We start from the raw sequence: 23,037 nt of genomic DNA, 5'->3' as shown, positions 1-23,037 counted from the left end.
TTGGGCTGATCTCCTCAGCGTCGGGGGTTTTTTTTTTTAAAAAAAAAAGTGAATTTTGTACTAAATAATGTGTGGAAATAAATTCATGTATTCTCAAATTATATGCTGTGTTATTAAATTAAATTATCCAAATTGATTAATATATCAGTTTATAATTTGACTTAAATCGAGTTTTGTATTAAACATTTTATATTAAACTAAATAAAAATTAATTTATTCAAACTTAATTTATATGATAAATCTATTTATAACTTAACTAATCTGATCAAAATATAATGAGATTTTTTGAGTTTTTTTTAATTTTTAAATAATAAATTTTTGAATTGAATTAATAATTCAAGCCACCCTCTTAAGTCTTGGACATGGTTATAAGCCATGGATCCATAGGCTACTTCAATCAGGCCATGTCAAGGTTTTATATTATGTTGTATAATTTATTTTTGTATTTAAAAAAAAATTTAAATTATTTTTTTAAATTAATATATTTTAATATTTTTAAATTATTTTAATATATTGATATCAAAAATAATTTTTTAAAAATAAAAAAATATTATTTTAATATATTTTTAAATAAAAAATACTTAAAAATAACCACACTTACAATCTCAAATAGATATTAAACAAGTATGATTCCATCATGTTACTTCCAACATTTGAAATTAAAACCTGTTATTGAATATTCCAAATTTCAAATCCCCTTCATCCCTTAATTTTCATTCACGCATGAAAATATGGTTAAAATGAGACTAGTTCATGGAGGGGGGAAAATGAAGCTCGGCAACATGCTTGTTAATTATTATAATAATAATAATTATTATTATTATAATAATTAACAAGCATGTTGCCGAGCTTCATTTTCCCCCCTCCATGAACTAGTCTCATTTTAACCATATTTTCATGCGTGAATGAAAATTAAGGGATGAAGGGGATTTGAAATTTGGAATATTCAATAACAGGTTTTAATTTCAAATGTTGGAAGTAACATGATGGAATCATACTTGTTTAATATCTATTTGAGATTGTAAGTGTGGTTATTTTTAAGTATTTTTTATTTAAAAATATATTAAAATAATATTTTTTTATTTTTAAAAAATTATTTTTGATATCAATATATTAAAATAATTTAAAAATATTAAAATATATTAATTTAAAAAAATAATTTAAATTTTTTTTTAAATACAAAAATAAATTATACAACATAATATAAAACCTTGACATGGCCTGATTGAAGTAGCCTATGGATCCATGGCTTATAACCATGTCCAAGACTTAAGAGGGTGGCTTGAATTATTAATTCAATTCAAAAATTTATTATTTAAAAATTAAAAAAAACTCAAAAAATCTCATTATATTTTGATCAGATTAGTTAAGTTATAAATAGATTTATCATATAAATTAAGTTTGAATAAATTAATTTTTATTTAGTTTAATATAAAATGTTTAATACAAAACTCGATTTAAGTCAAATTATAAACTGATATATTAATCAATTTGGATAATTTAATTTAATAACACAGCATATAATTTGAGAATACATGAATTTATTTCCACACATTATTTAGTACAAAATTCACTTTTTTTTTTAAAAAAAAAAACCGATGCTGAGGAGATGAGTCACAAACTGATTGAAGTATGCAATAAAAGTGGAGGCAAATGTTGCTTGACCGAAACCCTCTTCCCTCACTCTAAAGTATTAAATGAATAAATAAAAAAATAGAAATTCCTTAGGTCCCCAGTAATCCTGCCCATGTTTGTGGATTTCAAGCCAACCCACAAATGGTTTTGGTTTTGGTTCTCGAAGAATAGCAAAAGTGGAAACAATAAAATAAAATAAATAAATAAAAATTAATTTAATTGATCCCGGGTGAAAGAATCCTTTTATTGAATTTCATTACATTTAGTCAGAATTTATACAGTAATAATATTAATTAATTAATTACTTGGGAGAGCGACGACGCTTGAGCACTTGAAAGAGGGGACAAACCAAGAAAGAACTTTGCAGTTTTCCTGTGGATTTGAATATAAAATCATGTACAGAACTAGCGTATGGCATAAATTAGTGACAAGACATTTCCTGAAAATCTTAAAATCAAAATATTCTGACAAAATTAAGAATTTCAGATTGAAAATAATAACATATATTATAAAATAATATATATTAAAATGATGAAAATATAACGTGAGATGAATATAATAAGGAAATCAACGAGAAAAACAGTTGAAATAAGTTATAAGATTTAAAACGTGTATATTTTTTTTTGAATTTAAAAAATTTTAAAAACATATTTTATAAATCTAGATAAACTAATAAGGTTTTATTTGTTTTAAACTCTTATAGAAAATGTATATTTTAACTCGAACTCGAAATCTATTACGTAGATTTTAAGTTTTTTATCATCATGGTATGTTTTTTAAAGATAAATAATTTTTTTTTTTAAATAAAATATATATATGATATTTCTTTATTCCTAATTGATTTTTCACTATATTATTAGTTGGATTAAATGTACCGCAGAACTAGTTGATATAAAACATACAAGCTTAGATTATCTTTGTTTTTTTTTTAAAAAATGTTTTTAGCTTATTTTTATACATTTATTTTCATAGCATTAATGATAGAAACAAAGTGTTATAAGAGACTATTTTGTTATGGATAATTTAATAAAATTATTTCGTGTTATCTATAATTGTTGTATAACTCCCCAGAACATATAAGAGAGAAAAATAAAAATAAAAATAAAATATATGAGAATAAGGATAGTTTATTTATTTATTTTATTTTTTCAGACATTTATTCCTGATTAAAGACAGGCTCCCTGTTCTCATGGTATCAAAAAAATAAGACGACGCTGTTTTGCGAAATAAACGAAGCCGCAAGGCAGGCTGAAAGGCTCATAACAACTTTCTCATCCTTTTTTCTTTCTCAATCCATCAATTTAGCCCTTATTAGAAATATTCTCAATTTAACTTTCATGTATTCTAATTTCAATCAATTGAGTCCAATACAAAACTTCCATCCAATTATTCCGTTATCTTCGATTTACAAAGCTAGAAGAGAGGAAGTGAACTAAGGATTGTCCAGCTAACCTAGAAGTCACCATATCAACTCAAAATAATTATTTTTTAAATTAAAATAATATTATTTTATGTTTTTAAACAAGTTAAATATAAATTATATTTATCAGGATCAATTAAATAATATATTGATCTGTCAGATCAAGAACTTTTCTATTTCAAATTGAAAATTGGCCTGGGTCAAGCTTTGGCTTGCTGGTTTCTAGATCAATCCATTATACCGGGTTTGAAAATAATGGATGGATGTTACATATCGGGCCTTGATTGACAGTCTTCATTTATATAGGGACTAAATAGACTAATAAGAGACAATACAGGGCTTAGAACACCGATATAGCCTTCCAAGGTTTCTTCTTCAACGAGCCAGTTCTCTCTCTATTAAAACTTTGTTCGTTGGTTTTTTTTTTTTTTTTTCCAGAAGCAAAACACAGAAAAACGAGAGAGAGAGAATGAGCAGAGGAAGCGGGGCTGGATATGATCGGCATATCACCATATTCTCCCCTGAAGGCCGCCTCTTTCAAGTCGGTACGTACTGTGGTCAATCACTGTAACTGAACTTTCCTGTCTCCCTCTCTCCTTTTCTCGCCATTAAATGAAATTGAAATTGAAAATGAAAATGAAATTGCCGGTGCAGAGTATGCGTTCAAGGCAGTGAAGGCAGCTTCCACCACTTCCATTGGAGTTCGTGGCAGCGATTCTGTATGTGTTGTTACTCAAAAGAAGGTTCCGGTGAGTTAATCACTCTTTTTTCTGTTTCTTCTTTTTAATTCTATCAACTGCCTTGATCTAGGGTTTATATGTTTTTTTAATATTTTTTTTTGGCATGTGCGAGCAGGACAAGCTTTTGGATCAGACTAGTGTTACTCACCTTTTCCCTATTACCAAGTTCCTTGGATTACTGGCCACCGGCATGACTGGTCTGCTTCTTTGGCTTTTATCCTTTTCTTGTTAGCAAAAATTTTATAGCACAAGGTAATTGATATATCTTGATATTTTTTCTGTAGCTGATGCTAGGAATTTAGTTCAACAAGCAAGGAATGAAGCGGCGGAGTTTAGGTTTAGATATGGGTATGAAATGCCTGTGGATGCATTAGCCAGATGGTATGTTTGTGATTTTCATCATAATTTACATTAGAACATTCAGATGGATACGTTTGATTATGTTCGAGTTTTTCAATATGTGGGATGAATATTTTTCTGTATGGGTTATTAATAGCAAGTAGAGGTCTCATCTTAACTGTGTCTACCGTTAATTGTTAAAAAAAAAACGAATTTTAACTGCCTGTTCTCGAGTTTAAACTGATGATATCTTGTCTAACCTAGTTTGTTTTTCATCCTTGTAATCTTGAATTCTTCTAAATTATCTGTCGATAGTGGCATGGATCTTTTTTTTTGCTTTACTGCGACTATAGCCTTATATAAGCTAATGGTGATGTTTATGTTTTGTATATAGGATAGCAGACAAATCACAAGTTTATACACAGCATGCATATATGAGACCTCTTGGAGTAGGTAGGGGTTCTTGTTTTTATTTTTGCTGTTGTAGTTGTTAAGATTATTATTACATCTACATGCAGCACCTTCATATCACTTATCTTGGTGTGTGTCGTGGACATTTACACCTGCTAATTGCTGCTGCTGGTCATATTCTTTTTTATTTTGAAATCTTTACTGTATCTTTTCTGTGAAGTTGCTATGATTTTGGGTATTGATGAAGAGAACGGGCCTCAGCTTTACAAGTGTGATCCAGCTGGCCACTTTTATGGTCACAAGGTATTTGAAAAATTTGTTCTTTTCATCAAAATGCGTTACATTATCGATGCTTTATGAAGAATGTGCTGTTTGTCTATTGTGTAATGAGTGCACCTGTGAATCCTGTGATCATATAACCAACAAAACTTGAATAAGTTGAGGTAAATATTTCTCTGAAGACATGCTTAAGCTATGTCCTCAGAAGAGAATATCTGATAATTTGTTTATGATTTTGAATTTCACATGACAATGGCATTTGCCTTTTTTTGGTGATCTCCTGTGTTTTTCTAGTATTCCTAAAATCTGGCAACTATTGTTATTTGTTGTTTAGCTAGGCCAGTTAATTTGCATCTAGGGTGTGCTTACTAGATTTGGTAGCTGATGAACATTGTAGATATTAACATTCAGGAAGCTACCTGGTTCTATGATATGAAACCTTAATCATGTATGATGCAACTCTGGAATTATTGATTGCGTGTTGGTGATTTATTTTAAATTTGCATTCTACATAATTCTAAGGGAGCTTTTGCTTGAGGAACTAACTTTATACTTATGTTGCAGGCTACAAGTGCTGGATTGAAAGAACAAGAGGCTATCAATTTCCTGGAAAAGAAAATGAAAAATGACCCTGCTCTCTCCTATGAGGAAACTGTTCAGGTACTTGTGTCTATTTCCTATTAGTCGGAAGGGACTGTATTTATTTTGTTAACTTATTACCGTGGCCCTCTAATTGTTTTGCACAAGAGAAACATGCCCTTTGCTTGTCAACTATTAAGTTCTCTTACTTTCATTCTTCTCATTTTGGAGATACTTTAGTATGCTTAGGATTTTTTGGGCCATAAAATATGCAGTTGCTATTAAGTACTTTTAATTTTGCCTCATAGAGTTAAAGAATCTCAGGGATGTTTATTGGAGTTTCCCATGGTTTTATTTTCAGAAATGGATTATTTGATTTCCAGGACTATGAAAGGATTCCGAGCATGATAGAAAATAATTGTGAGGATAGATATGATTGTTATTTTGTTTGATTATTTGACTAACTGGTGCAAAGCTGCTTTTAGATTATTTCTAATGGGTTTTCTGTTTGTTCCAGACATAACATTCTATATGAGCTCCTGATATAGCATATTTTTACTGTGCAGACTGCTATTTCTGCTCTGCAATCTGTTCTTCAAGAGGATTTCAAGGCTACTGAGATAGAGGTTCGATGTCTCCCATCTATACATTCTGCAGTTAGTGATACCAGACCACTAATATTAAACGAAAGAAAGAAACTTCAGTGTAATTTGTCTTCTCTTACGCGTGTCCTGTGATTGAACTCTGGCATTTCCACTTCTGTTAGGGTGGCTATCCTTCTGTTAAGTTTCCACTAGAATTTGGAATATTTGCAGTGTCTGCTAAACATGCTTACCATTACAGCATGGGCATGAAAATGCTGTTTTAATGGATTTACATATAGAAATAAAATGGTTTCTCACGGTCAGTGTTTGATTTTCGGCAGGTGGGAGTTGTGAGAACAGGTGACCATGTTTTTAGAGTGCTGTCCACTGAGGAAATTGATGAGCATTTAACTGCTATCAGTGAACGTGATTGATCTATGGAGCAATCAGAGCCACTTGGGGGAATGGTCTTGCTATAATTTGAAGTTATGGAAACATTCTTACTTAATCATGGAGTTTGATAGGAAAAGGAAGAGTTAGCAACATTGTTTTGAATTGTATTCCAAGATTCCTCCCCCAATTTGTTAAATTGCCAAATCATGTTTTTCCATTATTGACATTTCTGCAGTTTTCTGACTACTGCTGTCTTCCATGAAATGATAAGGGGTCGGTTTTGGCCGAACGTTCTTAGTGATCCTAACTATTTGCATGTGTATGTTTGGGATTTTACGAGCACCTCGACTGCTCTGTGTTTTGGATCTTTGAAAATTTCCCTGTAGATATATAGTGAACCCATGCAGTTAGATGTTTTCATGCTGGGTCTAGTTGATACCTATGAAGCCAGCATACAATAACTCTAATAGTTATTCCGAGTCACCTGGAGCAGTAATTATCAGTACTTATTTCAGGAGTTTACTTGTATCCATGTTCCATGCTTATTCTTCAACGTGAAAGTTCAAGTACTAGTTGGATTCAATATTGACACCTTTCCTTGGACTCCAAAGCTGCTGCTGTCACAGAAGGCGACACCTCTTTGCTGTCAGGATCATCCAACCTCCTGGTAATCTTTCCATCAGCTACCCCATTTATTATGGTTGCTTTCTTGTACACAGCATTGACTAGGTTTACCAACTTTAAAAAGGATGCTACCAAGTGTCTGAATGGCAAGTTTTAAAAATCATAAATTTGGCAATTCAAAGTTACATAAGGTTTTAATCATGAATTTGGCATCGGAACCCTAAAAATAATCACAACTACCCCACTCTTAAATCAACCTAACCTAAATCAACTAGTTGACCTGCAAGTCGGTGAACCAACCCAAACTATGATTTTTTTTGTACATATAAAAAGAACCAGTTCTAAAGTAAAACACAGTCATAACAAGCCACCATCAAGCTAAACTCTAGATTGACAGGTTGATACATGTTTTTCATCACATGCATGTCGTGAATAGCCATGATCAAGAAAACAAGCTAATCCTAATACTGAAATGTAAACAGTGCATGGTTACCGAGGCCCTTGCACAATAATCTAAGTTGCGCATTTGAAAAGAACACAAAGGAACATGCATCTCCATAACTTGAAAGGATTAGTGGAATTACATTCTTGACGATAACAGCTTCCATAACAATTACTACATCAGAAAGGGATAATATGAGTTGAGATTTACACTTTCCCTCCAATTTATCTACAACCATCCCAAAATCCCATTATCTCTGTACAACCCCCCTCCCTCCGAAAACAAAAACAGACCGGAATGATTAGCCAGAATGAGCCCGCCAATATGACTACCAAAACAAATGAATTTAAACTTGCAGCTGCTTCCATTTACTATCAAAATAAATTACACTAGATATAGTGTATATGAACAAAATACAGGGGATGGTGTCTTTACCGTGCTGCCTTACCCTCCCGTTTCAGATCTTCCCAGCTTATCTCCTGGGCACATTCCCCACATATAGTGGTGCACCCAGCTTTCGTTCCCTGACTTCTAAGGGTCAGCAAATGAGAGAGATTAGTACATTTCCGCTGCACCATACGACTCCTTAAAATTCTCTGGGAAGTTGCTCCATTGGAAGCCTCAGATGCAGGACGGGCCATGCTTGGCACAGGTATGCTGCTTGCATCTGGGGCAGAAGATGCCCCATTTGACATGGGTGGCTTTCGCTCAAAAGTGGAATCATCAAGGGAAACTCGATGCACTTCTTCCCATTCTAATGATCTCTTATATACTTCCCAAGCCATGTCTTGCTCCTCCTTTGTTAGTTTTTCCTCTTCATTCTCTTGCAAAAGAGTCTCATGTTCATGGTAATCAAAAATCCACCTAAAGACGAGGAAGCACATCAGACACTATGCTTTTATTAAGTGAAATAAATATATGATTGAGAATACCACTAGAAAGGATAAGTTACTATTTTATCGAGTGATTTAAAAATCCACTCCAACTGCTGAAAGAACTTATAATTAAGACAATGGCATGTTAACATACAGATTGCACATCAAAAATCAGTTACAAATATACTCAATCAGACAGTCCTAGATCCTTGTTCCGAATTCCAGTGTTGAAGGTAAGCATCCAAAAAGGATTGAAGGTAAGAAGTTATTAGTTCTTTTTATATAAAAAATAAAATAATAACCCCACCTCTGACGGTGCTTGCCAAGCAAGCTTTCCATCACCTTACCAGAAGCACAGCTTCCATGAGAACGAGACGCATTCTTTTTCAAAGAATTTGCGGTTTGGCAAGAAATATTCCTGGTATCTGCCTGTCTATACTCTTGGCCAATGTCAATCAGTGTTTCTGAGTTCTCATCATCACCAAATTCAAAAAGATGCAACATTTCTTCTCTGGAGATAGTCCTACATACTTGTTGTCTATCAACCACCCTTGCAGCAAGTCCCTCCTTTGTTACCTGATTAAATCATTCTCTTCATTAAAATTGCAAGCATCTGCGCTTCATTTTGATGATAAATTTGTATATGAACGATAGAGAATGATCTGCGACGAGAGGTTATATATGCTCCAAAACATTTTTATAATACTAAGCTAGTTTCATTTTTAATCTATTTGACAGAAGTCATTGTCATGTATATCCCAATGTTTAGTGCCGTGATGAATGATGCATATCATCTTTCATTGATTTTGGTCACGAATTCTACAGCCTAATTACTTCCAGTCCTGATCCTTTTGAGTAGGGCATGCAGCTAGTCATTCTTCGTTTACCTCAGGTACAAGTTTCCACTTTCCACTGCCTCCGTTTCCTTGTTTCCCCCTCGTGTTCATGCTACCATTAGTAGATTCATCTTTCACGGTGCAGGCAAGCTGATTTAGAAAATCCCAGATATAGCACTGTTGATCAGGACCAGTATTGAGCTTCCGCTTAGCCTAGCTTCGTGTTCATGTTGAGCTGTGCCCAGCTTGCTTGGTCCGGTGTGTTGGTGGGAGAAACCACTTGTGGTGGCTTTGAAACACTCGGAGGGGATAAAACACACTCTTTTATTTTAAGAACAACAAGCTTACAATAATGAAAAGTTTACAATAACAACCCCTATTTCTCTCTCTAGTGTTTCTCTCAATCTCTCCACTCCTAATTGCATAAGCTTAGTTGTCTATTTATACACAAAATCAAAACAAGAAAATTCAACCTTCAAGTGTGAAGGCGGTTTGTGGCCGACGGTATGAAAGCGGCTGGCGGCTGGTCGGTTGGTGGCTGGGCGGTGACAGCTGGTGGCTGCCTTCCTTGACCTTCTGGATTGAGTTTACTTCAACAAATCTCCCCCTTAAACTCAATCGAGGGATGTCATTCCAAGCATGAATTTCAATCTGATAAATACTTCTCTTTTCAATGGCTTGGTAAAGATATTTGCAACTTGATCATCTGTCTTGCAAGATATCAGCTCGACTTCTTTGTTCTTTACATGCTCTCGGATAAAGTGATGACGTGTATCAATATGTTTACTTCTTTCATGATACACCGGATTCTTTGCCAATGCAATTGCTGATCGATTATCGATATAAATCTCTATAGGATTTTCTTGAGGAAATCCCAAAAACTTCAGCAAATTCCTTAACCATATTAAATGGCATACAACTGAGTTGGCAGCAACATACTCAGCTTCACAACTTGATAACGTGACAATCGATTGCTTCTTAGATGACCATGTGAAAGATGTATCTCCCATGAAAAATACAAACCCTGTTGTACTTTTTCTTTCATCCAGATCTTTACCCCAATCACTATCCGAGTAGCCAATAAGATTGAAATTTGTACTTGAGGTATAAAACATACCTTCATTTATTGTGCCTTTGAGGTAGCGAAGAATTCTCTTGGCTGCATTCAAATGAGACTGGTTTGGCTTCTCCATATATCTACTGATCAGTCCGACTTCGTAGAGTATATCTGGTTTGGTACATGTCAAGTACCTTAAGCTTCCTACCAAGCTTTTAAAGTAAGTTGGATCAACATTTCCAACTTTACTTTTCCTCAATTCCACTCCATTCTCAACTGGAGTTGATACGGGATTGCAGCTTTCCATCTTGAACCTTTCAAGAATATTTTTGGCATAACTGCTTTGGGATACAAAAATCGCTTCTTCTTTCTGCACCACTTCTAAGCCAAGAAAATGTGTCATCAGACCAATGTCTGTCATCTCAAACTCTTGTACCATGCTTTTCTTGAAGTCTTCGAACATGGTAGGATTGTTGTCGGTGAATATCAAGTCATCAACATATAGGCACACAAATAATATGCTGCCATCTGCTTCTTTCTTCACATAAATTGCATGTTCATATGGACATTTTTCAAATCCATTATCTTGAAAATACCTGTCAATTCTGGTATTCCAAGCACGCGGAGCTTGCTTCAAACCGTAGAGGGCTTTCTTCAACTTGTATACTTTGCCTTCATTTTCAGCATCAATGTATCCAAGTGGTTGTTCAACATAGATCTCTTCTTCTAGGAAGCCATTCAGAAATGCTGACTTCACATCAAGTTGATAGATCTTCCATCTATGTTGTGCTGCTAGTGAGATCATCAGTCTGATTGTCTCTAGCCGGGCTACTGGAGCAAACACTTCTCCATAGTCAATGCCTTCTCTCTGTTTGTAGCCTTTCGCCACTAATCTTGCTTTGTATCTTTGCACTTCTCCTTTTGCATTCTTCTTTGTCTTGTAGACCCATTTGACACCTATTGCTTTCTTGTTTTCTGGTAGATAAGTCAGCTTCCACGTATCCTTCTTCTCAATGGCATGTATTTCTTCATCCATTGCTTTTATCCACTTTTCTTCTGTGATAGCTTCATTGAAGCTAAGTGGGTCACTATCTGCAAAGAAACAAAATAGAGTTGTATCTTCCATAACTTGAGTGGCGTCATACAACTCTTCTAGATTTCTCATCCTTCTAATGAGGATGCTAATGATGGTTCTGGTAATGATGGTGTTGATGATAATTCTGATGTGTTTCTCCTGTTGAATACAGGAAATCTGTGTACCGGACTTTGTGGCTCGTCTGCCGGTACTATCGGACCTTCTGCAAGTACTGTTGGTACTTCTTCGTCTTCATGGATCAAATCAATGCTGATCCATTTGACTGCTTCTTGGTCATCATTCCATTGCCAAGTTTTATCTTCTTCAAAGATAACATCTCTGCTCATAATTACCTTCTTGGTGATGGGATTATACAGCTTGTATCCCATCCTTCTCTCACCATATCCGACAAAGATGCATTTCTCACTTTTATCATCGAGTTTGGTCCTTCTTGCATCTGGGATCTTTGCATATGCCACACAACCAAAGACTCGAAGATGAGTAACACTTGGTTTATGACCACTCCATGCTTCTTGTAGAGTGTCAGCTTGCAAACTTCTGGTTGGGCAGCGGTTTACCAAATATACTGCACATGATATAGCTTCAGCCCAGTATTGTTTGGGCAGCTTCTTTGCTTTGAGTAGACTTCTTGCCATATCAAGAATTGTTCGATTCTTCCTCTCAGCTACACCATTCAGCTGTGGTGTATAAGCTGGTGTTGTTTGATGTCTGATGCCTTGTTGTGTACAAAAGGCTTCAAAGTCATTTGCTGTATATTCTCCACCTTGATCAGATCTTATAGCCACTTTGCTTCTCAACAATTGCTTTAAAATCTTTAAAACAATTGAACACTTCTGACTTCCTCTTCAAAAAATATACCCATGTCTTTCTGCTAAAATCATCAATGAAAGTGAGGAAGTACCTATTTTGTCCAGTCGACATAGGCTTTATAGGACCAAACACATCTGTGTGTACTAACTCAAGTGGCTTGTTTGCTTTCTAGTTGACTTCTTTGGCAAAACTGGATCTGTGATGTTTGCTGAGGACACAACTTTCACAGACTTCTTCTGGATGATCAATATGGGGCATACCTTTGACCATCTTCTTGCTTACTAGCATTTTCAGACTTGTGAAATTCAGATGTCCAAGCCTCCAGTGCCAAAGCCATTCTTCACTGTTGGTGATGACACTCAAATACTTTGCTGCATCATATTGGATGTTTAAAGGAAACATCCTATTCTTGGACATTTTCACATAGGCAATTAATCTCCCATTGTAGTCTGTAATTGTCAGATGACAATTCTTTATGTAAAGTGTATAACCTTTCTCCAAAAGTTGACCTATACTCACCAAGTTCTGCTTTATGTCTGGGACATAATAGACATCGGCGATGTAGCTTTGATCGCCATTCTTCAACTTGATTGGGATGTTGCCTTTACCTTTGAATGGAACTTTTGAGGTATCTCCAAAGGTGACAAAACCTTGAATGGTCTCATCTAGATCACCAAATAAATCTCGTTGGCCACACATATGATTGCTGGCTCTAGAATCAAGATACCAAATATTCTCTTGATTCTTGTCAAGTCCTTGTTGGACAAATAATGCAGCTGCTCCTCTGTTATTGGCATTCTCTTCTGCATAGTTGACTTGCTCAAGTATCTCTAGTGGAGCTTTCTTTTGGCATTCAGTGCTATAGTGGCCAAATTGATTACAATTATAACACTGAATATTCCTCTTGTCACGGTTATTGTAACCGCCTCCTCTTCCTCTAGGAGTGAATGCTTGTTGTCCTCGACCTCCTCTAGTGGTGTTTCTACCACCTCTTCCTCTAAAACCTGTATTCCAAGAACCTCTGCATTGAAATCGTTGAAATCCTCCTCGTGTTTGTTGACTTCTTCCTCGAGTGGTGTATCCACTTGTTGAAGTCTCCCCTTGCTCATATCTGTCTTTGAGAGACAATTTTGCTTGTAAGGCATGCTTAATTGCCTTATCTCCATTTCTTTTTACAATCTTCTGCTCATGAGCTTGCAAAGAACTCATAAGTCCATCCACTGTTAACTTGTCCACTTCTTTGGACTCTTCAATAGAGACAACAACAAAATCAAATTTTGGATCTAGGGATCTCAAAATTTTCTCAGTAATTCGAGCATCTGAAAGGGCTTCTCCATTTCTTCTCATCTGATTAACTATCACCATAATTCTTGTGTGATAATCAGAAATGGATTCTGAGGACTTCATTTGTAGCAATTCAAATTCACCTCGTAAAGATTGGAGATGAATCTTCTTTATTCTGTCAGCACCTTTGTATTTTTGTTGGAGAGCCTCCCATATTTCTTTTGATGTTTCTGCGGAAGCAATGATTTCAAATGTCGCTTCATCAAGACCTTGATAAATGATGGTCTTTGCTTTGTTGTCTTTCTTTCTATTGGCTTTGAGGACTTGCTTCTGTACCTCTGGTAAAGCATCTTCTGATTCTTCGGACTCTGGTTCATCATAACCATATTGCACAATGTCTATACACTCTTGTGAACTAAGGAATGCCTTCAATCTGATGCACCAACTATCATAATTGTCTTTGGTTAGCTTCGGGATGAGTGTTTGTGCATTTTTTATAGTCATTTTGCTATTTAAATGACTATATCACCTTTTGGGAGTTGAATTTGGCAAAACCGACACCGTAGATGGATCCAGAATGGTCCAAATAGTAGGGAACCGATCTGACTTTGTAGAAAACGAGTCAAAAATGGGGCGAACCGGTCCAAAAACCAATTCGGGTGGTTTGCTGGGTTGAACCGGGAATATTCCAAGGAATATTCTTTTTGGCCTGACTTCAGAATATGGCTCGGAGCTTGGCTTGGCTTCGGAATATGGCTTGGAGCTCGGCTCGGCTTCAAAATATGGCTCTCGGCTTGGCTCGGCGCGGCTCAAATATGGCTCGCGTGTGGCTCACTCGTCTTCTTCCTCGGGGCGTGTGGGCTACAGTTCTGAAACTTCAGACGGAGAGTGTGGTCCACCCCGTGCTCCGATTGATCTGATTTTTGCACCGTTGAGTTTGTATTGATGAGCTCTACACTTTTGAATGATCAAAACTTGTTTTTGACAACTTTGAAAATTCGGATATTTCCCAAAAATACCTCTGTTTTCTGACGAACGAGGCTCTGATACCACTTGTTGGTGGGAGAAACCACTTGTGGTGGCTTTGAAACACTTGGAGGGGATAAAACACACTCTTTTATTTCAAGAACAACAAGCTTACAATAATAAAAAGCTTATAATAACAACCCCTCTTTCTTTCTCTCTAGTGTTTCTCTCAATCTCTCCACTCATAATTGCATAAGCTTAGCTATCTATTTATACACGAAATCAAAACAAGAAAATTCAACCTTCAAGTGTGAAGGCGGTTTGTGGCTGACGGTGTGAAAGCGGCTGGCGGCTGGTGGCTGAGCGGTGACAGTTGGTGGCTGCCTTCCTTAACTTTCTGGATTGAGTTTATTTCAACACGGTGAAGTTAGGGTGGCACAGCCGAGTGCACGGCACCGTTTGGTCGGCTGGCCCTAAGAACATTATTCTGACACAAACTGATTTCTAGCTAGGGTAATAAAATAATTCTTTCCATGTTTTGATTTGGAGGCTATATATTAATTAACTGGTGCATCAGCAGCATGAATTCTCTACACAGAAAAAGGTTGATGATAACATTCTTGGTCCAAACACCCTTTCTGCACTGCTTCCTTGAAGATATGTTTCACACGAGTCCATCATGCCCCCATCTCGACAATCGGTCAAACTGCATGATATCTCGAGATAGAAGGTAGAAGAGACCGGAAACATCCAGGAAATACAGAAACGGAGAGGAAAAAACTGTATCACATACAAAGTTCTATAAATTAGTATATGATTGGTAGATTAAAATAACCCACACACACACCAATTAGAAGAATAAATAGAGAGGTCTGACGATTGTGATAAGCAAACAAGTTTCGCCATTGCAGGCTCTCCATTAATGGAAGGTAGTGCAGTGCCTGTCATTTGTTGACTCATGCAAGTGCCTGGATGACTTGAATATGCGCCGGCCGTTGTCTATTATTTTACATTATCTCTTAGTAGCCAAAACTTTATGCTTATGCCTGACTATCTAATTCTCTATTTGAAAACGCGGTCAACTTGTGTTTTTTAAAAAATTAAAATATTTTTTATTATTTAAAATTAATATTTTTTTAGTGTTTTTAACTCTTTTTAATATAATAATATTAAAAATAATTTTTTAAAAATAAAAAACATCATCTTCAAATATTTTTAAATAAAAAATATTTTAGTTTTATATTTTTTATATATATATAAAGTATCGAATCTTCTTTTATCAAATAATATTATTTTAGATTATACATGATAATTAAACTAAATGTTATTACAATATCCAACATTTATGTTCATTTACCTTTGTAATTTAGAGGCTTATTTCTTTCATTATTGGTTTGAATTTTAAGATTCGCGTGATAAATAAAATATAAATAGTTAATAACTCTTGAAAAGAAATGTTATTTATTTAAAATGCCTCCAAAAACAAATATTAACATTATTATTATAGTTATAAAATTTAATTTGAGAACTCAAGTTATAAGTTGGGAGAGATAGCCTTTTAGAAGTTTTTAAAAAATCAAAATAATATTATTTTAATAAAAATAATAAAAAAATCAACTAATTAAGAGCTAGATTTTGACTAGAGAAAGCCTGGGTTGACCGATTTATCTAATCCACTTGAGTTTTTGACCAGATTAACTAATTTTTATTTTTTACCTGGATCAATTCAAGCCCATAATAAACTAGATTTTGAGTTCAACCACCGTTAATTTTACAACTATAATTAAAACCGTGTTGATGCAATATGGTTATTATTTTGTTTGATTATTTGACTAATGGATGCAAAGCTGCTTTTAGATTTTTTCTAATGGGTTTTCTGTTTGTTCCAGACATAACATTCTATATGAGGTCCTTATATAGCATATTGGTTTTACTGCGCAGACTGCTATTTCTGCTCTGCAATCTGTTCTTCAAGAGGATTTCAAGGCTACTGAGATCGAGGTTCGATGTCTCCCTTTTATACATTCTGCAGTTAGTGGTACCAAACCACAAATATTAAATGACCGAAAGCAAAAGGATACTGGTATTAAATATAGTGGAAGGGTAGATATTAAAAAACAACAAAGACAGAAACTTCAGTGTAATTTGTCTTCTCTGACACATGTCCTATGATCGAACTCTGGTATTTCCACTTCTGTTAGGGTGGCTTTCCTTCTGTTAAGTTTCCAATAGAATTTGGAATATTTTCAGTGTCTGCTAAACATGCTTACCATTACAGCACGGGCATGAAAATGCTGTTTTAATAGATTTAAATATATAAGTAAAATGGTTTCTCACGGTCGGTGTTTGATTTTTGGCAGGTGGGAGTTGTGAGAACAGGTGACTGTGTTTTTAGAGTGCTGTCCACTGAGGAAATTGAGGAACATTTAACTGCTATCACTGAACGTGATTTATCTATGGGGCAATCATAGCCCACTTGGGGAAATTTTCTTGCTATAATTTGAAGGTTTTTAATAAAAAAAAATCATCTCAATTTAATAATTTAAAAAATAATATATTAAATAATAATTTAAATCATATCCTAAAATTTTTGGATTTGAATTTTATACACGTTACTTTATACTTTATTTTTATCAAATAAATAGCAATGGTAAATAAATAGGGGTTGTGAGATTTAAACTCGTAATTATTTAATTATTAATATTCTGATACCATATCACAAAACCATTTCAATTTAATAACTTAAGTTATTAAGTTATTAAATGAGGTTCTAAAATATAATTTATATTATTTTCTAATAAAATTATTATAACATTCTTACTTTATCACGAAGTTTGGCAGGAAAAGAAAGAGTTGGAAACATTGTTTTGTATTGTATTCCAAGATTCCTCCCAATATTTGTTAAATTGCCAAATCATGTAACCATTATTGACATTTCTGCAGTTTTCTGCCTCCTGTCTTCCAAGAAATGATAACGGGTCGGTTTAGGGAGAATGTTCTTAGTGATCCTAATTATTTGCATGTGCATGTATGGGATTTTATGAGCACCTGGTGTTTTGGATCTTTGAAAATTCGCCTGTAGTGAACCCATGCAGTTAGATGTTTTCATGCTGGGTCTAGTTGATATCTATGAAGCCAGCATACAACAATCTACCATTACAGCCCCATGCCGGCATGAGTAATTCCTTCATGTGAGTACATCAAAGACATCAGCATCATAACCACAGGCGCGCATGAATGTGAGAGAGCAGACCAAATACAAGCATTTGCGCTTCATTTTGATGATAAATTTGTATATGAACGATAGAGAATGATCTGCAGTGAGAGGTTATGCTCCGAAACATTTTTATAATACCGACCTAGCTAGTTTCATTTTTATTGATCTGTTTGACAGAAGTCATTGTCATATATATCCCAATGTGTAGTGCCATGATGAATGATGCTTGTCATCTTTCATTGATTTAATCTGGTCACGAATTATGAAGCCTACAAGTACTTCCTATCCTGATCATCTTGAGTGGGGCAGCTATTCATTCTTCGTTTACCTCAGGTACAAGTTTCCACTTTCCACTGTCTCTTTTTCCTTGTTCCCCCCTCATGTTCATGCTGCCATTAGTAGATTCATCTTTCACCGTGCAGGCAAGCTGATTTAGAAAATCCCGGTTATAGTACTGTTGATCAGTACCAGTATATATTGGGATTCGCCTAAGCTTAGCTTCGCGATCATGTTTAGGGTGGCACAGCCCATTGCACTGCACCGTTTGGTCGGCTGGCCCTAAGAACATAATTATTCTGACACAAACTGATTTCTAGCTAGGGTAATAAAATAATTCTTTCCCTGTTTTGATTTGGAGGCTATATATTAATTAACAGCTGGCGCATCAGCAGCATGACTTCTCTAAACAAAAAAAGGTTGATGACAACGTTCTTGGTCCAAACACCCTTTCTGCACTGCTTCCTCGAAGATATGTTTCATACGAGCCCATCAGGTTACCTGCCTCCATCTCGACAATCGGTCAAACTGCATGATATCTCGAGATAGAAGATAGATGAGACCGGAAACATCTAGGAGATACAGAAATAGAGAGAAAAAAACTGTATCACATACAAAGTTCTATAAATTAGTATATGATTGGTAGATTAAAATAACCCACACACACACCAATTAGAAGAATAAATAGAGAGGTCTGACGATTGTGATAAGCAAACAAGTTTCGCCATTGCAGGCTCTCCATTAATGGAAGGTAGTGCAGTGCCTGTCATTTGTTGACTCATGTAAGTGCCTGGATGACTTGAATATGCGCCGGCCGTCTTCTATTATATTACATTATCTCTTAGTAGCCAAAACTCTATGCTTGTGCCTCACTGCCTAAGGCTCATTTGAAAATGTTCATCTTGTGTTTCTAAATTTATTTTTTTAATTAATATTTTTTATACTTTTGATACATTAATATTAAAAATATATTTTTAATAATACACTATCTTTTTAAATAAAAAATATTTTAAATCACCCTACAACAATCTCAAACAAACTTAAATAAAAAACACACTATCTTTTTAAATAAAAAATATTTTAAATCACGCTACAGCAATCCCAAAGAAACTTAAATCTCCTTCCATCTTCCATCATCCATCCATTTTTATCCTGTTTCAAGGTATAATTGGTTTTGAGTGACCCAACAAGGGTAGCTAGTTTTTTATTTTTTTATATATGTTGAGACTCGGATCTTCTCTTATTAAATAATATTATTTTAGATCATGCACTATCATTAAACTAAATGTTATTATAATATCCAACACTTATGTTCATCTACCTTTGTAATTTCATGTTGTTTCTTCCATTATTGGTTTGAATTTTTAAGATCCACGTGATAAGTAAAATATAAATATCCAATAACTCTTGAAAAAAAATATTATTTATCCAAAATAACTCCAAAAACTTATATTAACATTGTTATTATAGTTATAAATTTTAATTCAAGAATCAATTTAGATTACAAGTTAAAAGGGTTGATGCTTAGAAGTTTTTTATAAAGATCAAAACAATATTATTTTAATAAAAAATTAAAAAATCAATTAATTAAGAGCTAAATTTTAACCGGAGTAAGCTTGGATTGACCAAATCATCTAATCAATTTGAGTTTTCGATCTAATTAGCTACTTTTTGTTTTTTTATCTAGATCAATTCAAGCCCATAATAAACTAGACTACGAGTTAAACCATTAAGCTAAATATGATTAAAACCGTGTTGATGCAATATGGTTGACTATTGGCTTTGAATATTAGTCAAGGTGTGTTGAGTATTTTCTAGTTAAACCACTAAGCTAAATATGATTAAAACCGTGTTGATGCAATATGGTTGACTATTGGCTTTGAATATTAGTCAAGGTGTGTTGAGTATTTTCTAGTTAAACCACTAAGCTAAATATGATTAAAACCGTGTTGATGCAATATGGTTGACTATTGGCTTTGGATATTAGTCAAGGTGTTAAGTGTTTAAAATTAGTACTTAATATTTAAATAAGAGGAGCACGAAGAGCTTGGTGTAGGAACGTGGTGGTGATCGCACAACCCATGAGAATTATAATTTGACATGTAGTTGTTAGGTAGGCGCTAGCAATTTATGGTGTGGCCATTGGTGGGGGCACCAGTAACATGCAAGTCTTAATGGTAAGAAATGTATGTCTTCCTATCTAGGGTTTCTAGTTTTCAATGTGCTAGCCAATGGCCTCCTTGGCAGGTGCATTCTTTGGATACACAAAATCCCAATCATAAGATTTCACTCACATAATCTTCCATTTTGTCACCACTTTGGAACAAAAGCTACCACTGCTCCCGTTTTACTGTTACTAGGTCTCCGTAGGTGTCCCTCTCCTCCTACAGCAGGCCCGTTTGGAAGTGCAGGAGAGATTGCGATGAAATATAATTAGGTCTATATAGGTGTCACTCTCCTTTCACAGCGGCCTGTTTGGAAATGGAGGGGAGGCTGCGATGACAACCGCGTTCTCCCCCTTCATCATTATTAGGTCTACATTCATGGCACTCTCCTCTTGTGCCGGCCTCTTTCTTACATAAATTCTAGCGACGTAACCTCCATATACTCCGTGACCACTATAAAATTGTAATTATATTATATGCTGCTAAATTATATAATATTATGCACTGCTTAACTCAATCAAGACACTCATCAATTTCTTCTCCAATCTCTCTTTGCTCCCCTTAGTTGTGAAATGGCATCATGCTCAACTGCTAGAAAGACTGTCTGACGCAATATTGTAGCGAGGGATCTCCCAACCGACACATGGGTACGTTATGGCATGATTCACTGACGCCTGTGCCTCCACTTTGCTGAGTTTATGGGTTCTGACTCTAATCCCACCTTTGTAGTAATCAAACATAACAAAGCTCTGATGCTGTGATGATCCCATAAAACCCTGGCGGTCGATTCCTCTTCCACTCTAGTGCGGCAGTAGGGGTCAGAATGGCCCTGCCCTTTTCCGCCTCATTACAGATCTTTCTGCTCTCTGACGCCACCCGCACCCAGATATGCATACCCTTGCTACATGAGGTCTCTCCTCGAGGTTTTTCTCCCTCTCTCTATATATAGCAGGGAGATCCTCATCCGAATTGGCACTAGCTTCTTTGTTGCTCAAGATTCTCTTGCTGACTCCCTTTCCAACAAATTATTTTGCCTTCCCCCCCAGCAAACTTAGACTCAATCTCATTTTCGAGTCGCATTTCACAAAAAACGTCCTAATCTCCTAGTCTTAGACCCAGTGTCCACCCACTTATGGCTTGTGCAATCATAATAACGTTACGACTTAGGTGAGCTTACTATCTTGTTTTTGGAGCAATTTTTAGTGCCCTATCTATATATTGCAGGTCTATATTTTGTTTGCTATCACTCCCAGCCTAGCACAAGACTAGAAGAAGAATCTTCTTGGAAATGTGCATATATATATATATATATATTAATGAACTAATCATAGACTTGTAACCATCCAGGCATAAATCAGCCCACGGCAATGTGCCAGGCTGAACATGCAAATCCTCTTTTGAATGTCTCGGCAAGTAAACTCAGTGCAAGGTTCATCAATCTTTTACCAGAAAAATAAGATATTACCCTTTCAACATTTCCTCAAGTAATCTTTTCTCCTAACTAATCCAATATTTCGTATCTGATTAAGACATTCAAATTGAAAACCTCAATTATAAATAGTATTATTCTCTGTTTAAGACCTTCAAATTGGAATTTCCAAATTGAACAGTAGTTACCGCGAAAAAGAAAAGAAGAGTACTGTCTCCTTGAAGACTGACAATTTCTTCATAATTTTAAACCATGGTGTGATATCTATGCTCATAAAAAAATATTCCTATCTTAAAGATTTGAAACATGATTTTGTTAAAGTAGATATTCCTTGTTCTTCCTCCAAAACCACATAGCGTAAAGCCAACTTTTGCACTCAATAAACAACATTTTGTTATCTAATTTTGAGGGTCACCTTTACCCTAAGAACATGGCTTTGCTTTCAATCCACATCTTCTCCCTATGTTTTATACTTAGCCTTTGCTTTCCTCTACGTTACATCAAGGTTCTAAACCCTATAAAATACTAAAGGAACAACTTTAAAAATACATCGAGTTTTGGAATTTATAGATATAGTTAGACTAGTAATGTAAAAACTGAGGGAAAAAAGGACTTGGCAAAGGAAAAGCTGGTGAGCTTGAAGCCGTGTCAAATCGGGTGTCCAGCAGAGAACTTTCCAAGTCCTCATCAAAGCCTTTTCTCAGCAGTTTCCATAATAATATATATTAACACCTCTTCTTAAGTTATTCCTTCCCAACATCTCTATGTCATCATACTCTTTTCTATTTCCATGTACAAATACCCTCGCGTTTCCTCTCACATCCCTCCTTACCTACCCATAATTTCCTTCATCCTTCCTGTCTGTGTTTTGACTTTAAAGGGCACCTCTTGTTTTACTACTTTTTATTTGTAAGTATGTAAACTAAATAATTAAAATCACTCTAATGTGACAAGTTTTATTTCTCGTTAACATTTGTGGGGTGGTCTTTTTTCTTTCACTGATATTTATTTTGTTCTGATTGGAGTAGGAGCAAGAACATACTATGATTAAAGAAATGGTACACAGATTACGGGAGATGTTGTTATTTTTGTTCCTAGTGATCTTTTCCAAGGCTACTGGGGTTAAGGCTTGTTCGCGAGGCGGCGGGATACAGGAAAGTGCTGCTTGCCTGAGCTGGAGATTGGCTGTGGAGGCTAACAATGTGCGTGCGTGGCGCACTGTCCCTTCTCAATGCTTGCGATATGTTGAAGCTTACATGCTTGGAGGACAGTATGAAAGGGACCTTGACTTGATTGTGGACCAAATCTTGAGTTATGTGAATGAGATAGTTCTTTCTAGTGATGGCATGGACGCTTGGATCCTAGATGTTGATGACACCTGCATCTCCAATGTCTTCTACTACAGAGGAAAGAGATATGGGTATATGTGTGCATGGTCCTGTCATATGTATGCTCTATTAATTGGTACTGTAAGCTTACTAATCAATGGTGTTTGTTTCCTGTACTGTAGGTGTGACCCATACGATCCAGCTGGTTTCAGGGCATGGGCATTAAAGGGAGGATGTCCAGCAATTCCTGCT

At 35.3% G+C, this 23,037-nt stretch overlaps 3 protein-coding genes across 6 annotated transcripts in view; 2 read left to right on the top strand and 1 right to left on the bottom strand.

Annotated features, from left to right (window-relative positions):
* Window positions 1-3,463: 3,463 nt before the first annotated feature.
* On the top strand, window positions 3,464-6,797 carry LOC105108872 (proteasome subunit alpha type-6-like). The gene is made up of 9 exons (XM_011003355.1): window positions 3,464-3,600; window positions 3,710-3,804; window positions 3,911-3,992; window positions 4,080-4,176; window positions 4,529-4,587; window positions 4,766-4,848; window positions 5,389-5,484; window positions 5,970-6,029; window positions 6,329-6,797. The coding sequence occupies exons 1-9, from the start codon at window positions 3,525-3,527 to the stop codon at window positions 6,419-6,421; spliced, it is 741 nt and encodes a 246-aa protein (XP_011001657.1). The 5' UTR covers window positions 3,464-3,524; the 3' UTR covers window positions 6,422-6,797.
* A 675-nt stretch (window positions 6,798-7,472) lies between these two features.
* On the bottom strand, window positions 7,473-10,350 carry LOC105108901 (protein CHROMATIN REMODELING 20-like). The gene is made up of 7 exons (XM_011003397.1): window positions 10,275-10,350; window positions 9,820-10,019; window positions 9,209-9,307; window positions 8,629-8,897; window positions 7,882-8,310; window positions 7,652-7,719; window positions 7,473-7,596 (listed from the first exon to the last, which is right to left on the bottom strand). The coding sequence occupies exons 1-6, from the start codon at window positions 10,348-10,350 to the stop codon at window positions 7,671-7,673; spliced, it is 1,122 nt and encodes a 373-aa protein (XP_011001699.1). The 3' UTR covers window positions 7,473-7,596; window positions 7,652-7,670.
* Window positions 10,351-20,526: 10,176 nt separating this feature from the next.
* The window catches only part of LOC105108869 (acid phosphatase 1-like), a 3,715-nt gene continuing 1,204 nt past the window's right edge, over window positions 20,527-23,037 (top strand). The window contains exons 1-4 of one of the 4 annotated variants that reach the window (XM_011003351.1): window positions 20,527-20,675; window positions 20,758-21,195; window positions 22,486-22,877; window positions 22,968-23,031. In XM_011003351.1, coding sequence (XP_011001653.1) covers window positions 22,501-22,877; window positions 22,968-23,031 — 441 coding nt within the window. In that variant the 5' untranslated portion in view covers window positions 20,527-20,675; window positions 20,758-21,195; window positions 22,486-22,500. Of the gene's footprint in view, window positions 21,196-22,050; window positions 22,371-22,485; window positions 22,878-22,967; window positions 23,032-23,037 lie in introns of those variants that run through there. The other 3 variants (XM_011003350.1, XM_011003353.1, XM_011003352.1) reach the window with 3 other exon arrangements.

This window comes from Populus euphratica, unplaced genomic scaffold (assembly GCF_000495115.2).
Source record: "Populus euphratica unplaced genomic scaffold, PopEup_1.0 scaffold230.1, whole genome shotgun sequence".
In the NCBI taxonomy this organism is placed as follows: Eukaryota; Viridiplantae; Streptophyta; class Magnoliopsida; order Malpighiales; family Salicaceae; genus Populus; species Populus euphratica.
Note: the sequence above shows the minus strand (reverse complement) of the source record. Positions and strands in the feature narration are given on the sequence as shown.

What these genes read in the sequence shown, in the direction of transcription:
- LOC105108872 (XM_011003355.1), top strand. Translation starts at nt 3,525, where the DNA reads ATGAGCAGAGGAAGCGGGGCTGGATATGATCGGCATATCACCATATTC. An exon ending in GCCACTTTTATGGTCACAAG is followed by an intron (nt 4,849 to 5,388) that starts GTATTTGAAAAA and finishes CTTATGTTGCAG; the next exon opens with GCTACAAGTGCTGGATTGAA. An exon ending in CCTATGAGGAAACTGTTCAG is followed by an intron (nt 5,485 to 5,969) that starts GTACTTGTGTCT and finishes TTTACTGTGCAG; the next exon opens with ACTGCTATTTCTGCTCTGCA.
- LOC105108901 (XM_011003397.1), bottom strand. Translation starts at nt 10,350, where the DNA reads ATGGAGAAGCCAAACCAGTCTCATTTGAATGCAGCCAAGAGAATTCTT. An exon ending in CAAAGGCACAATAAATGAAG is followed by an intron (nt 10,020 to 10,274) that starts GTATGTTTTATA and finishes GATTTCCTCAAG; the next exon opens with AAAATCCTATAGAGATTTAT. An exon ending in CTTGGCAAGCACCGTCAGAG is followed by an intron (nt 8,311 to 8,628) that starts GTGGGGTTATTA and finishes CCTCGTCTTTAG; the next exon opens with GTGGATTTTTGATTACCATG.